This window comes from Aotus nancymaae, unplaced genomic scaffold (genome assembly GCF_030222135.1).
Source record: "Aotus nancymaae isolate 86718 unplaced genomic scaffold, 86718_ANA_hifiasm-v0.15.2.pri h1tg000012l, whole genome shotgun sequence".
Classification (NCBI taxonomy): Eukaryota; Metazoa; Chordata; class Mammalia; order Primates; family Aotidae; genus Aotus; species Aotus nancymaae.
In genome coordinates this window covers 42,715,737-42,729,636 of record NW_026988423.1, presented here as the reverse complement: position 1 = coordinate 42,729,636, position 13,900 = coordinate 42,715,737, and the positions used below count along the sequence as shown (strand labels likewise).

Genomic DNA, 13,900 nt, shown 5'->3' with positions numbered 1-13,900 from the left:
GCTTTCTGCTTCTGCTTCCAGGGAAGGTCACCTGTGGGGGCCAGTTCCAGCCTCTCCCTTCCAACCTCTATCAGGCTCTGTGAGCAGAGTTTGACTGTGATGTTTAGGGCAGTTTTCTTTCTTTCTTTCTTTCTTTCTTTTTTTGAGACAGAGTCTCACTCTGTCACATAGGCTGGAGTGCAGTGGCATGATCTCGGCTCACTGCAACCTCCTCCTCCCAGGTTCAAGTGATTTTCCTGCCTCAGCCTCCCGAGTAGCTGGGGTTACAGGTGCACACCAGCACGCCCTGCTAAATTTTGTGTTTTCAATAGAGATGGGGTTTTGCCATGTTGGTCAGGCTGGTCTCTAACTCATGACCTCAAGTGATCTGCCTGCCTCGGCCTCCCAAAGTGCTGGGATTACAGGTGTGAGCCACCACACCCTTCCAGTTAGGGTGATTTTCCTGTGACACCAATGGCGACCATCATCACACGTTCATTCCATGTCCCCGCTGCACCAGGCTGCCCTCCTGCCCCTTCGTCTGTGGGTTTTTCTGGGGCCGCCTGGAACACAGGAGGAGGTCTATGTTCCCACCGCCTCCTGTGCATCTCGTGCTGACCTGCCCTGGCCTGGTTTGAACCAAGAGGTACCAAATGGAGACCTCGCCACTTTGTTGTGAGAACCCCCAGGACTCTGGTAGAGAACTGGGTCACATGTGCTCAGCAGAGCTGTTTCCAGCAGACGGGACTCTGGGCAAGTCATGCTGTGAAGCCTTCTCTCCTTACCAACCACAGCTGCAGATAGCATCCAGATAAAACCCAGCTACATTAAAATAACTGTTTTTTTTTTCTAACTTATCGGAATTTCTTGATGTGCTCACAAATTCTCTCTAGAAAATGGAGCTATCACCGAGGACATCTCCCTGTCCCCTACTTCTGTGCTGATGCCAGCATACCCAGGGACATGTGTCACTAATGTATCTTCATAACTTGGGTGGTCCCTGACTCCGGCTCTCCCAGAAGAAATCTTCCCTGTAGTAGCTTTTCTTTTGTGGCTGCAAGATAAAGCTTTCTTTCTTTTTCTTGGCTGGGCACAGTGGCTCACACCTGTAATCCCAGGACTTTGGGAGGCTGAAGTAGGTGGATCACTTGAGGTCAGGAGTTTGAGACCAGCCTTGTCAACATGGAGGAACCTGTCTCTACTAAAAATACAAAAATTAGCAGGGCATGGTTGTGGATGCCTGTAATCCCAGCTACTCGGGAGGCTGAGGCAGGAGAATTGCTTGAACCGGGAAGCAGAAGTTGCAGTGAGCCAAGATGGCGCCATTGCACTCCAGCATAAGCGACAGAGAGAGCGAGACTCCATCTCAAAAAAAAAAAAAAATCAGGCTGCCTAACAGGGAAAGATGTTACCCAAAGGGCAACTGAGAGGAGGAGTTAGCGTAGCTCATCATCACCATTTGGTTGCAAAGAACAGAAACTTCTCTAACACTGTTGATGTGGAAAATGATGGATTGCAAAGACACAAAGGACCCTCCTGTGACTTAGGGACAGAGAGCAGAGCCAGGGCTCTCAGTAGATGGAAAGGCAGGGTTCCCAGGTGACCAGTCCCCCCGCCCACGCCCATGTGGTCTCACTTTTCCATTGTACATCTGCCTTTTCCTCCTGGTCAATCATCCACGTGCACAGAACCCCTCAGGAACTGCTCCCAGTGGCGGCCTGAGCCCTGGATGCATATGAACGTATTGCATTCTAGCTCCCAGAACTGTCCTCATTTCCAAAGCCAACCCTTCAGGAGAAACCTAATTCCAACCTTCAGAGGAGACATAATTTGTCCTGGCTTGGGATCAGAGCTCATTTTCTGGTTCGGTTAACTGAGGCCAGGGAATGGGCTCATTCGATGCTTTTCCAGACTAAAGGTCAGGCTGGTTCTCTAAAAGGGGCTAAGAGCTAGGAGGAAATGACAGACATTAGAAGCCATGCTTTTCTCAGGCTGGATGCAGTGGCCCATGTCTGTAATCCCAGCACTTTGGGAGACGAAGGCAGGCGGATCACCAGGTCAAGAGTTCAAGACCAGCCTGACCAACATGGTGAAACCCTGCCTCTACTAAAAATACAAAAATTAGCCAGGCATGGTGCCGTGCACCTCTGTAATCCCAGCTACTCAGGAGGCTGAGGCAGGAGAGTCACTTGAACCCGGGAGGTGGAGGTTGCAGTGAGCCGAGATTGTGCCACTGCACCCTAGCTTGGCAACAGAGTGAGACTCCCTCCATCAAAAACAAACAAACAAACAAACAGAAGGGTGCCTCACAGTAACAGGGGAAAGGCACATTACTTACTGAGCTCCTGCTCTGCACACTGGACCCATTGCAGGTTTTCCCTCATTTAATCCACACAGCAATACCCTGTAGAGATTTCCCTGGAACCTAGAGTGCTCCATTGACTTACACAGTCAGTCTTCAGTGGCAGCACCAGCATTCAACCCTACACATTTCACACTGGCACCACCACTGAAGGTGAATGAAGAGGCTCATCTGCTGGCACAACACATGGATTCCCAGAGGCTTTCCATGGAATCAGAAACCTGGATGTGAAGGTCAAAGAGTCAGGTTAGAAGTCAGAACCAGCAGATGAGAGTCTGAGAGTACAGGCCACGCTTCCACTCCAAAGAATTCCACCTAATAGCTTCCTGGTGGCCCCAGTGGAGTTTCAATGGGCCTCCTGCGTCAGGTGTCTCTTTGGCCCAGGGAAGCATCTGGACAGTGTTTGTGGCCTTTGGCAGTGTGGGCATTTGCCAGTTCCTCCAGGAAGCCTTTTCTAAAGTGTGCAGTAAAGCATAAGGGCTGAAAGCAGGGGCTTTGAAGCCAGGCAGGTGCTGGGTTCCGTTCTGTGACTCAGGGCAGGTCACTTACTCTCCACACGCCTCAGTTGTTCAGTGAGATGGTTCTGGCTCCTTCAGTGGGTTGTGCAGGTACATCTGCAAGATGTGCATGGAAAGTGCTTTGCACCTTGTGCTTGAGACAGGAAATTGCTCATAAATGGTAACAATGACAACAACAATAACTATATTATTATTATAGTCACTCTTAGTTGCTTGGATGGCAGATGACAGAGGTACGTCTTCTGTCTCCCCAGTCACTGCAGCACCAGCACAATGCCCTAGACATATTTATCTCCATGTGTACCCAGTATTTAGCTCCAAATTACAAGTGAGAACATGCGGTCTTTGGTTTTCTGATCCTGTGCTAACTAGCTTAGGAAAGTGGGCTCCAGCTGCATCCATGTTGTAGCAAAGGGCATGATTTGGTAGATGCTGAGAAAATATCTACTCAATGAATGTGTTATATAAGGGTGCCTATAAAGTCTGGAAACAGGCCAGGTACGGTGGCTCACGCCTGTCATCCTAGCACTTTTGGAGGCCGAGGTGGGTGGATCATGAGTTCAGGAGTTCAAGAGTTCAAGACCAGCCTGGCCAAGATGATGAAACCCCATCTCTACTAAAAATGCAAAAAAACCCCAAAAAATAGCTGGGCACGGTGGCAGGTGCCTGTAATCCCAGCTACTCAGGAGGCTGAGACAGGAGAATCACTTGAACCCGGGTGCAGAGGCTGCAGTGAGCTGAGATTGCGCCATTGCACTCCAGCCTGGGTGATAGAGTGAGACTCCATCTCAAAAGAAAGTCTAGAAACAGAGGCAAAAAGATACAATAAATTGTCTATTGATACTATACTACAATGCACAATGTAATACAATACGACACAACACAACACAACACAATACAATACGTAATATTTATCAGTGTAGTGTTCCTCATTTATAACGCATGGTCCTATGCGTCATACAACATCATAGAACATTGCAACGAACGTGGTGGAATAATGCAGCATTCCTGTCAATCCCTGCACATATGTCCATGAGTGGTGTTGTCTCGCATGATTTTTTTAAGAATTTTGGATACAAGAAATACATGTGCAGATTTGTTACATGGATATATTGAGTGATGCTGAAGTTTGGGTGTCCGTTGATCCCATCACCCAAGTTGTGAACACAGTACCCAACAGGTGGCTTTTCAAGTCTCCCCGCTCCCTCCCTGCCTGCTTTTGGAGTTTCTGTGTATTGTCACCACCTTTCTGCCTGTATGTACCCAATGTTTAACTCCCACTTACAAGTGAGAACATATGGTATTTGACTTGCATTAATTTGCCTGTTAGCCCGGCCAGAAGTTGCATGATGCCATTCCTTTTGGCGAGTTTTTTATTTTTTTTAAGACAGAGTCTCACTTTGTTGCCCTGGCTGGAGTGCAGTGGCACAATCTCAGCTCACTGCATCCTCTGCCTCCTGGGTTCAAGCAGTTCTCTGCCTCAGCCTCCTGAGTAGCTGGGATTAGCCTGGCTAATTTTTGTATTTTTAGTAGAGACAGGTTTCACCATCTTGACCAGACTGGTCTTCGTGATCCACCCACCCCGTGATCCACCCACTTCAGCCTCCCAAAGTGCTAGTATTATAGGCGTGTCTACTAAAAATATAAAAATTAGCCAGGTGTGGTGGCACGCAGCCTGGACGACAGAGCGAGACTCTGTCTTAAAACAAACAAACAAACAAACAAAAACAAACACACAGAAACACTCCAGAGGCTGAGGCAGGAGACTCGCTTGAACCTGGGAGGCGGAGTTTGTAGGGAGCCAAGATTGTGCCATGGCACTTCAGCCTTGGGCGTCAGCAGCTTCTGGAGAAAGGAGGTGTGGAAACTGAGGGAGGGGACTTATTTGCTTGGCTGGAGCCTGGTCCATGCTAGAACAGTGCCTACGGCAGGGCTTCTGGTGCTGACCCCTCAATGAACTTCTCTTCTTTCTCCCTCCCGCAGGACCCCAGCCATGATAGGCTGCTCGTTTGTGGTCAACAGGAAGTTCTTCGGTGAAATTGGTCTTCTGGATCCCGGCATGGACGTGTATGGAGGGGAAAACATTGAACTTGGAATCAAGGTTTGTGACATGGTGTCCCTTCCTCTTGGTGTGTCCATGTGCATGAGCAGAGCTGCTTGGTCATCCATGGGGTGTATTTAAAGCTTCTTATGGGCCGGGCGTGGTGACTCACACCTATACTCCCAGCACTTTGGGAGGCCAAGGTGCCGGATCACCTGAGGTCAGGAGTTCGAGACCAGCCTGGCCAACATGGTGAAACGCTGTCTCTACTAAAAATATCAAAAATTAGCCAGGCATAGTGGCGGGCACCTGTAATCCCACCTACTCAGGAGGCCGAAACAGGAGAATCACTTGAACCCAGGAGGCAGAGGTTGCAGTGAGCCGAGATCACACCATTATACTCCAACCTGGGCAACAAGAGTGAAACTCCGTCTCAAAAAAACCCAAAAAACAAAAGCTTCTTACAGCTGATGAATGACATTTACTCTACCCTGTCCGTGGGGGATGTGTGAGCTGTGTTGTCACCCCCCCACTTAGATAGGGAAACCTGGGCTTTCCCTCTCTAAAAGCTGACTGTATGTTTCATGCTGTGGTGACCCACGCTGGGCATTAGCTGGAGTAAAAACTCACTCCCATTCAGTTTTGTTCTCTCCTTAAATTTTTCCTAAATGATCTCCTTAAATTAATCTTTCCAGGCCAGGCACAGTGGCGTATGCCTGTAATCCCAACACTTTGGGAGGCCAAGGTGGTAGGATCACTTAAGGCCAGGCTTTCAAGACAAGCCTGGGCAACAGAGCAAGACCCCATCTCTACAAAAACTAAAAAAATTAGCCAAGCATGGTGGTGCATGTCTGTGTCCCAGCTACTCAGGAGACTGAGGTAGAAGGATTGCTTGGGCCCAGGAGTTCAAGGCTGCAAGGGAGCTATGATCGCACTGCCCTCCAGCCTGGGCAACAGAGCAAGAGAGACTGTCTCTCTCACAAAGGCATTTGTGGTTTGTGTTTTACACTCGCAGATTTGTTTTTAACAGCTTTATTGAGATGTTATTGACATTTACAGATTTTGGTGGCTCACACCAGTGACTTGGAAAGCCAAGTCAAGAGGATCACATGAGCCCAGGGGTTCAAAACCAGGCTGGGCAAAATAGTGAGATACTATCCCTACAAAGAATAAAAAATTAGTTCACATTTATAATAACACTGGCTTGGGAAGCCAAGTCAGGAGGATTGCTGGAGCCCAGGAGTTCAAAACCAGCCTGGGCAACATAACAAGACTCCCATCTCTACAAAAGACAAAAAATTAGCCAGGTGTGCTTGTATGAACCTGTAGAGGCAAGAGGATCGCTTGAGCCTGGGAGTTCAAGGCTTCAGTGAGCCATGATTGTGCCATTGCACTCCAGCCTGGGTGACAGAGCAAGACCCTGTCTCTTAAAAAAAAGAAAAACCTACATGTTTAAGGTGTACAGGCGATGTTTTGATATACATACACATTGTGAAATGAGCACCACAATCAAGCTAATAGCCACATCCATTACCTCCATCTCATTACCACTGTGTGGGGTTGGGGAGCGGTGAAAAGATTTAATGTAAGCTGTATCCTCTTAGCAAATTAGAAGTCTACAGTACCGCGTCATTAACTGCGGCCACCATGCTGTACATTCGATCTCCAGGAATGATTCATTTTGCTTTGCAGTGACCTGGCAGGAAAGGCCTGAGTGTGAGGCTCTGCAGGCTTGGTGGTGAGGGTGGTAACAGCTTGGCAGGCAGGACTGTCCCCAATCCCTGAAGCAGGGAGGGGGCTCCTGGCTTCTTCCCCTGCAGCACAGTTCTGTCCACCAACGTCCCTGTACCACCAGATCGTGGGTTCACGTAGTCTCTTCACTCCCTATTTTTATTTTTTGTTTACTTTATTTTGAGAAGAAGTCTCGTTCTATCACCCAGGCTGGAGTGTGGTGGCACTATCTCGGCTCACTGTAACCTCCGCCTCCCAGGTTCAAGCGATTCTCCTGCCTCAGCCTCCCAAGTACCTGTGATTACGGGCATGTGCCACTGCACCCAGCTAATTTTTTGTATTTTTAGTAGAAACAGGGTTTCACCATATTGGCCAGGCTGGTCTTGAACTCCCGACCTCAGATGATCCGCCGGCCTTAGCCTTCCCAAGTGCTAGAATTACAGGCATGAACCACTGCACCTGGCCTTTATTTTATTTTTTATTTTTCTTCTTTTAATTTTCATTTTAGGTTCAGGGGCACATGTGCAGGTTTATTATGTAGATGAATTGTGTATTACCTATATTGGTAATTGACACCTCACTGAGCACAGATTGGTGCACAGATTATTACCCAAGTAATAAGTGTAGTACCTGATAGGTATGTTTTGATCCTCACCCTCCTCCTGAAGAAGGAGCGGCCGCAAACAGACCTCTCGAATCCCAAACAGGGAAGGAAGTGGTGATTTATTCGGCCAGGAGTCTCCGCGGACACGCGTCTCAAGAACTGAGCTCCCTGACAAAGAAAATCGTAGCCCTTTTAAAGGTTTACAGTTCTAGAAAGTACGTGTGAAAGGTCTTGATCCATGAAGTAGGCGTGGGGTAGGTGACCAGGTGGGGGTTTGGTTGTGTTTAAGCAAAAGCAATGTCTTCCAGGAAGATTCCTCCATACCATGCCTGTGATCTATAGGAGTGCGATTAAGGGTGGCGCCCGGTCTGCCAGCCTTTACCGCTCCTATTACAATGCAGTGTACAAGTCTAGAGAGAGGTGGTCTTAGAAGCTCAGGAGAATTAAGGGTCTCCTTCCTCTCTCCCCTCCACCCTCCACCCTCCACCCTCAAATAGGCCCCAGTGTCTATGGTTCCCTTCTTTGTAACGATATGTGCTCAGTGTCCAGCTCCCACTTATAAGTGAAAACGTGGTGTTTGGTTGGATGTTCCTGTGTTAATTCGGTTAGGACAGTGGCCTCCAGCTCCATCCATGATCTCCTCTCTTATAGCGGTGCAGTATTCCATTGCATCCATGTACAACCCTTTCTTTACCCAGTCTGCCGTTGATGGGCATTTAAGTCGATTCCATGTCTTGGCTGCTGTGAATAGTGCCACAATGAACATACGCGTGCATGTGTCCTTATGGTAGAATGATTTGCGTTCTTTTGGTTCTGTATTCAGTAGTAAATGAGATTACTGGGTGAAACGGCTGTTCTGTTTTAAGTTCTTTCAGTCATTGTGGAAAGCAGTTTGGGGATTCCTCACTCCTTGTTGATGGGCTGGAGTGAATGGGCCCTGCAGAGCCCAGTTTGCCCCCAGGCAATCTCTCCCTGGCTTTGTCTCCCCCAGGACAATTCAGCTCCCCTGCGGCTCAGGGTAGGTCTTTTTTTTTTTTCAATTGTACTTTAAGCTCTGGGTACCTGTGCACATCCCGCAGGGTTGTTGCATAGGTACACACATGCCATGGTGGTTTGCAGTCTCCATGACCCCATCACCTACATCAGGCATTTCTCCCAGTGTTTTCCCTCCCCAGCCTCCCCACCCCCCGCTGTCCCTCCCCAGCCCCCCACCCCCCAACAGACCCCAGTGTTTGATGTTCCCCTCCCTGTGTCCATGTGTTCCATTGTTCAACACCCGCCTATGAGTGAGAACATGCAGTGTTTGATTTTCTGTTCTTGTGTCAATACGCTAAGAATGATGGTTTCCACATTCATCCATGTCCCTACAAAGGACACAAACTTGTTATTTTTTATGGCTGCATAGTATTCCATGGTGTATATGTGCCACATTTTCTTTGTCCAGTCTATCCAATGGGTATTTGGGTTGGTTCCAGGTCTTTGGTATTGTAAACAGCGCCACAGTAAACACACGTGTGCATGTGTCTTTATAATAGAACGATTTATAATCCTTTGGGTATATACCCAGTAATGGGATTGCTGGGTCAAATGGAATTTCCATTTCTAAATCCTTGAGGAATCACCACACTGTCTTCCACAATGGTTGAGCTAATTTACACTCCCACCAACAGTGTAAAAGTGTTCCTTTTTCTTCACATCCTCTCCAGCCTCTGTTGTCTCCAGATTTTTTAATGATCTCCATTCTAACTGGCATGAGATGGTATCTCAATGAGTTTTGATTTGCATTTCTCTAATGACCAGTGATGATGAACATTTTTTCATATGTTTGTTGGCCACAGTAGGTCTTTATTAAAAGTGTCACTTGTGTCCCTCTGTCCAGAGCATGGATATCACCCTGTAGTGAAATTACCTGCCTCTTCCAGTACTTTGAGGCATCTCCAACAGCTGGAGGTGTGAGAATGATTTTGCCTCTTAACTTCCCATAGACCACATCATCCCGTAAGCTGCAAGGTGATCCTGATATAAGCCTTGGTTTTCTGCCAGTTTTTAAAGTGGGACTGAGCGCTGTTGGTTGCAGAAAAGCAGAGGCCTGCGTTTGGAATCTACACAGAATTCTGTGGTTCCCGTGTTTCCCATCAGCGGCTTTCACATCATGTGGGAACTTGTTAGAAATGATAATTCCTGGGCCCCATCCCAGACCTCCTGAATCAGACACTCTGGAGGGTCATATTAGAATTCTTTCCTCTAAATCTTATTCCTCTCTGTGTCTCCAATGCCCACTATGATCTCTGACTTTTAGTAGGTGTCATTCACGTTTGTTGAAAGAGGGAATGAATGGGAAAAATATGAGGCCTTTGATCCCAAAAGAAAATTTAAAAAATGTCCCTGCTTTGAGTCAAGCTTGTCCAACTCACCTTGGCAGGAAGTCCAGCTCCCTGTGTTTACCAAGCCCTCCCCCACACCAGGAAACTTAGTTACGTGCCCTTGTTGGAGAGCAACTGGTCTACCCCTAGGTTTAGCCAACTTCCTGGCAAATGCATGCCTTTTAGTAGAAAGGGGCCCGGTGAGAGTCCACCTTTCTCCAGTCCCTTTTCCAGGTGTCCCTCCATGGCTACACTGGCCCAAAGTGAGTCCTTGTTCCCACTGCAGCCTACAGGGTCAGAGCCCTGTGGGCGCCAGCATCTACTCCCTTTTTAACTTCATGTACAGGAGTCTCAACCAGGTGACTGCAGGGTTCCTGATGACAGAGCTCCCATTTTCAAATGAAACAATATACACAAGCTGCTTCAGAGACAATACTACTTTCGTTTTGTGCTTTTTGTACTGTTTAGAGCACAAATGAATTGCATAATAAATGCGTTCTTAAGAAATCCATGGCCAGACACAGCGGCTCACACCTGTAATCCCAGCACTTTGGGAGGCTGAGGCGGATGGATCACAAAGTCAGGAGTTCAAGACCAGTCTGGCCAAGATGGTGAAAACCTATCTCTACTAAAAATATAAAAAGGAGCCAGGTGTGGTGGTGGGCACCTGTAATCTCAGCTACTTGGGAGGCTGAGGCAGGAGAATTCTTGAAACCCAGGAGGCGGAGGTTGTAATGAGTCAAGATTGTGCCACTGTGCTCCAGCCTGGGCGACAGAGCAAGACTCCATCTCAAAAAACAAAAAAATGGGAAGAAATAAATCCATCCCCACCACTTGAATAAAGAAGCAGGGCTTGATGTAAATATATATACACTCATATATATAATTTTCATGTAGTGTACACACACCCATTTACATATGCAAGTTTACCTATACGTAATGACCCAAAACCCTATGCTTTCATTCCATGGAAAAATTTTAATGTGAGAACACTATTTTCTTGATTTTTTTAACCAAAAAATGGGTCAATCTTTGATCTTTCTAACTAGTCTTGAAATTTTTCATTACTTTTAAACTCCATCCTCAGTAAGTAAAGATCTGTTACAAGAACACAAGAATAGAAAGTCTTACTGTGGTTCAGTAAAAAACAAAAAACAGCAGTTGACTCTATGGCTGTTGCCTGCATGAAAGGCAGCTTGCCTGTGACCAAACAATCGATACAGAAAAGGACCTTTTTAAAAAGTTTTCCAGAATTGAGAAAATAAATGACATGGAAACAGAAAGGTTTCGTCTTGTTCTGAGTAATAGTAATCAGAAACTGTTAACCAAGCATATTATAGTAACATGTCTGACTGTTAAGAGAAAAATAATTCTACAAGGACAGAAGAAAAGACAGATGACTTTCAAATGATGTAAAGTCCTTCTCCAATGTATCAGTTCATTTACGAAGAAAAGGTATTCTCTTCTTCTGTACTCCTGTATAAAACCATGGCACCTAAGACTGTTGGGTCTTGTTGGGAAGTCCTTTCTAAAGGAAAATAAGGGAGAGACGCACTTCTAGATCCCCAAACTACCAAAGAATGTCTTGACTGTATCATGAATCCCAAGGACTGAATAAGGCAGAATTCCTGCGTGGGTGCATTGAATTGTTAAAACATTTCTGATTGGGAGGCCAAGGCGGCTGGCTTACCTGAGTTCAGGAGTTTGAGACCAGCCTGGCCAACATGGTGAAACTCTGTCTCTACCAAAAATAAAAAGTAAAAATAAATTAGCTGGGGGTGGTGGTGGGCGCCTGTAATCCCAGCTACTCGGGAGGGTGAGGCAGGAGAATTGCTTGAACCTGGAATGTGGAGGTTGCAGTGAGATTGCGCAACTGCACTCCAACCTGGGTGACAGAGCAAGACTTTATCACAAAAAAAAAAAAAAAAAAGAAATGACTCTTCATTCCCAGACATACATACACACATGCACGCATATGCACACACCAATAACCCATCATGGAGAAAAGGATATCAGAGGGTTTGAGGATGCTCAGGTGAGATAACCTTCTTGCCTCCTCCAGCCCAGTGCCAGGACCTTTCCTGGTTCAACCCCTGTGGGGTCTTCTTGGTCACCAGAAAAGGATTCAGACGCTGAGTCCATATTGGCTTAGATGTGTCATGGTGAGTGATGGGCAAAGAACAAGTGGATTTTAATTTGCACACAGGGTAAACATAACATTCTCAAAAAGCAGAGTTTAACCCAGGTGTCTTAATTGCTGATTGCATAGCTCAAGGTGTCCCTGAGCCGTTCCATTTCTCTGAGGAACTGGGATGCCACTTTCAGGACTCAGGTGGGAGCATGGTTAGAACTCTTGCCATCTTGGCTAGCTCAGTCCATTCAAGCTCAAGGTACTGGAGACCTGGGGGGTGGTTCACAGACTCAGAGTCTCTGAGTCAACTAAGATCACATCAGCAGTGTGTTTGAAGGCTTGCCTCCTTTGGAGGGGTCATTTGCAATTTATATATATATACATAGAGACAAGTTCTGTCACCTAAGCTGGGATACAGTGACAAAAATTATAGCTCACGGCAGCCTCCAACTCCTAGGATCAGGTGATCCTCCTGTCTCAGCCTCCCAAGTAGCTGGGACTGCAGGTGCACACCCCTACACCCAGCTAATTTTTGTTTTTTGGTTCTTTTGTAGAGATGGGGTCTCACTATGTTGCCCAGGCTGATATCAAACTCCTGGCCTCGAGGGACTGTCCCACCTCAGCCTCTCAAAATGCTGGGATCACAGCCGTGATCCACTGTGTGGATCTATATTTCTTATATAGAAATCATCAGCCACCTGAGATATGGCCAAAGCCCCAAGAACCTGAATGACAATGGCAGTTCCCACTCCCACGGGGCTCTGGACCCTGTCTCTTGCTCTCAGTTTTGCTTCCCTCTTGTCTACAGCTAGCTCCAGCAAGGCCTTCTGCCTGCCCTCCTGATCCCCACCCTAGCTGCTTCCCTGTGGTTTTAGGGACCCACCATCTAGCATCCATGTTAACCAAAATAGATTTCCCCCTGCCTTCTCTGAGACCACTGGCCTCAGGAACCCTGATGTCCCACAGCCTCCCATGGCCTGCGTTGTCTCGGGCTCAAGTTCGCTGCATCCATTGAATAATGTGATTTGCATAACGGTCCCTCCTGGAGAGGACCAGACCATCAGTCTGTTTTCATTTTCTTACTGTTTAGATTGCACGAGTCTTTGTTTCTCTCCCCCGTTGGCATCGGTCAAGGTTGGATCCAAGGCCTGGTCTGAAGGAGGTCATGTTTGGCTATGTGAATGCCTTTGTAGTGCAGAGCTCAACTGTGTCGTGATACAGTTCAAAGCAAAGTTTCTGTTCTTGTCCAAGTGCAGAGTGAGCCTTGAGATTTCACAAACTGGTCTTTCATGGAGGAGCATATATAATTGGTGGCCAACAGTTCAATTGAATACTTCTGATTATAATGGAAACTTGGTGAGTGCCTTCTGTAGCCCAGCAGGCATTTCCACTGGGGCTATCAAATTCAATACATGGGGTCTCCATCTCCATGAAATGTGTAGTCAGGCAGAAATACTGTTCACTACACAAATAATTACCAATGTGATGAGTGTGAAAGACAAGAGAGAACAATGCTGTGGGAAAATATAGTAAGGAAATATAGCCTAGTCTGGGGAGTTGGGAAGAACCTCTCTACGAAAATGCTTTCATGAATTTTAAAATGAGTTTAATGCAGGTAAGCAAAGAAGGAGGTGTGCAAGGAAAAATATTCCAGACAGAGAGAAAAACATCTGCAGAGATTTGGGATTCTGAGAGATAAATGTGTCCTGAGGACTTGGGAGTTCAGGCTGGCGCAGAGAAAGAGGGAGGAGAACCTCTTAGACGCAGCGACAGGAATCAAGGTGGGGCTGAGATTATGAGGACCGGTAAGTGAAAAGCTGGCTGCTTCTTAAGAATCATGGTAGACATTTGAGATAGGTAGGTCAGGTAGATAAATGGATAGGTAGGTCAGAAGACAGAGATAGATGATAGATGCATAGATAGATTAGAGAGAGAGAGAGAGATACATGGATGGATGGATAGATGGATGATAGAGATAGATGATAGATTAATGGTAGAGATGATAGATGATAGAGAAGAGAGACATAGATGATAGATAATAGATTAGATAGATGAAATATATAGATAGATATGGATAGATTGATAGATGATTAGATTGATAGTAGAGATAGTAGATAGATGGATAGATGATATAGGTAAATGAGATAGGTATAGATTAGATAGATGAGATG

At 46.6% G+C, this 13,900-nt stretch overlaps 1 protein-coding gene across 1 annotated transcript in view; it reads left to right on the top strand.

Moving 5' to 3' along the window:
- The window catches only part of GALNT17 (polypeptide N-acetylgalactosaminyltransferase 17), a 554,525-nt gene that overhangs the window by 409,576 nt on the left and 131,049 nt on the right, over positions 1-13,900 (top strand). The window contains exon 6 of the mRNA XM_012449084.2: positions 4,843-4,960. Coding sequence (XP_012304507.1) covers positions 4,843-4,960 — 118 coding nt within the window. The remainder of the gene's footprint in view (positions 1-4,842; positions 4,961-13,900) is intronic.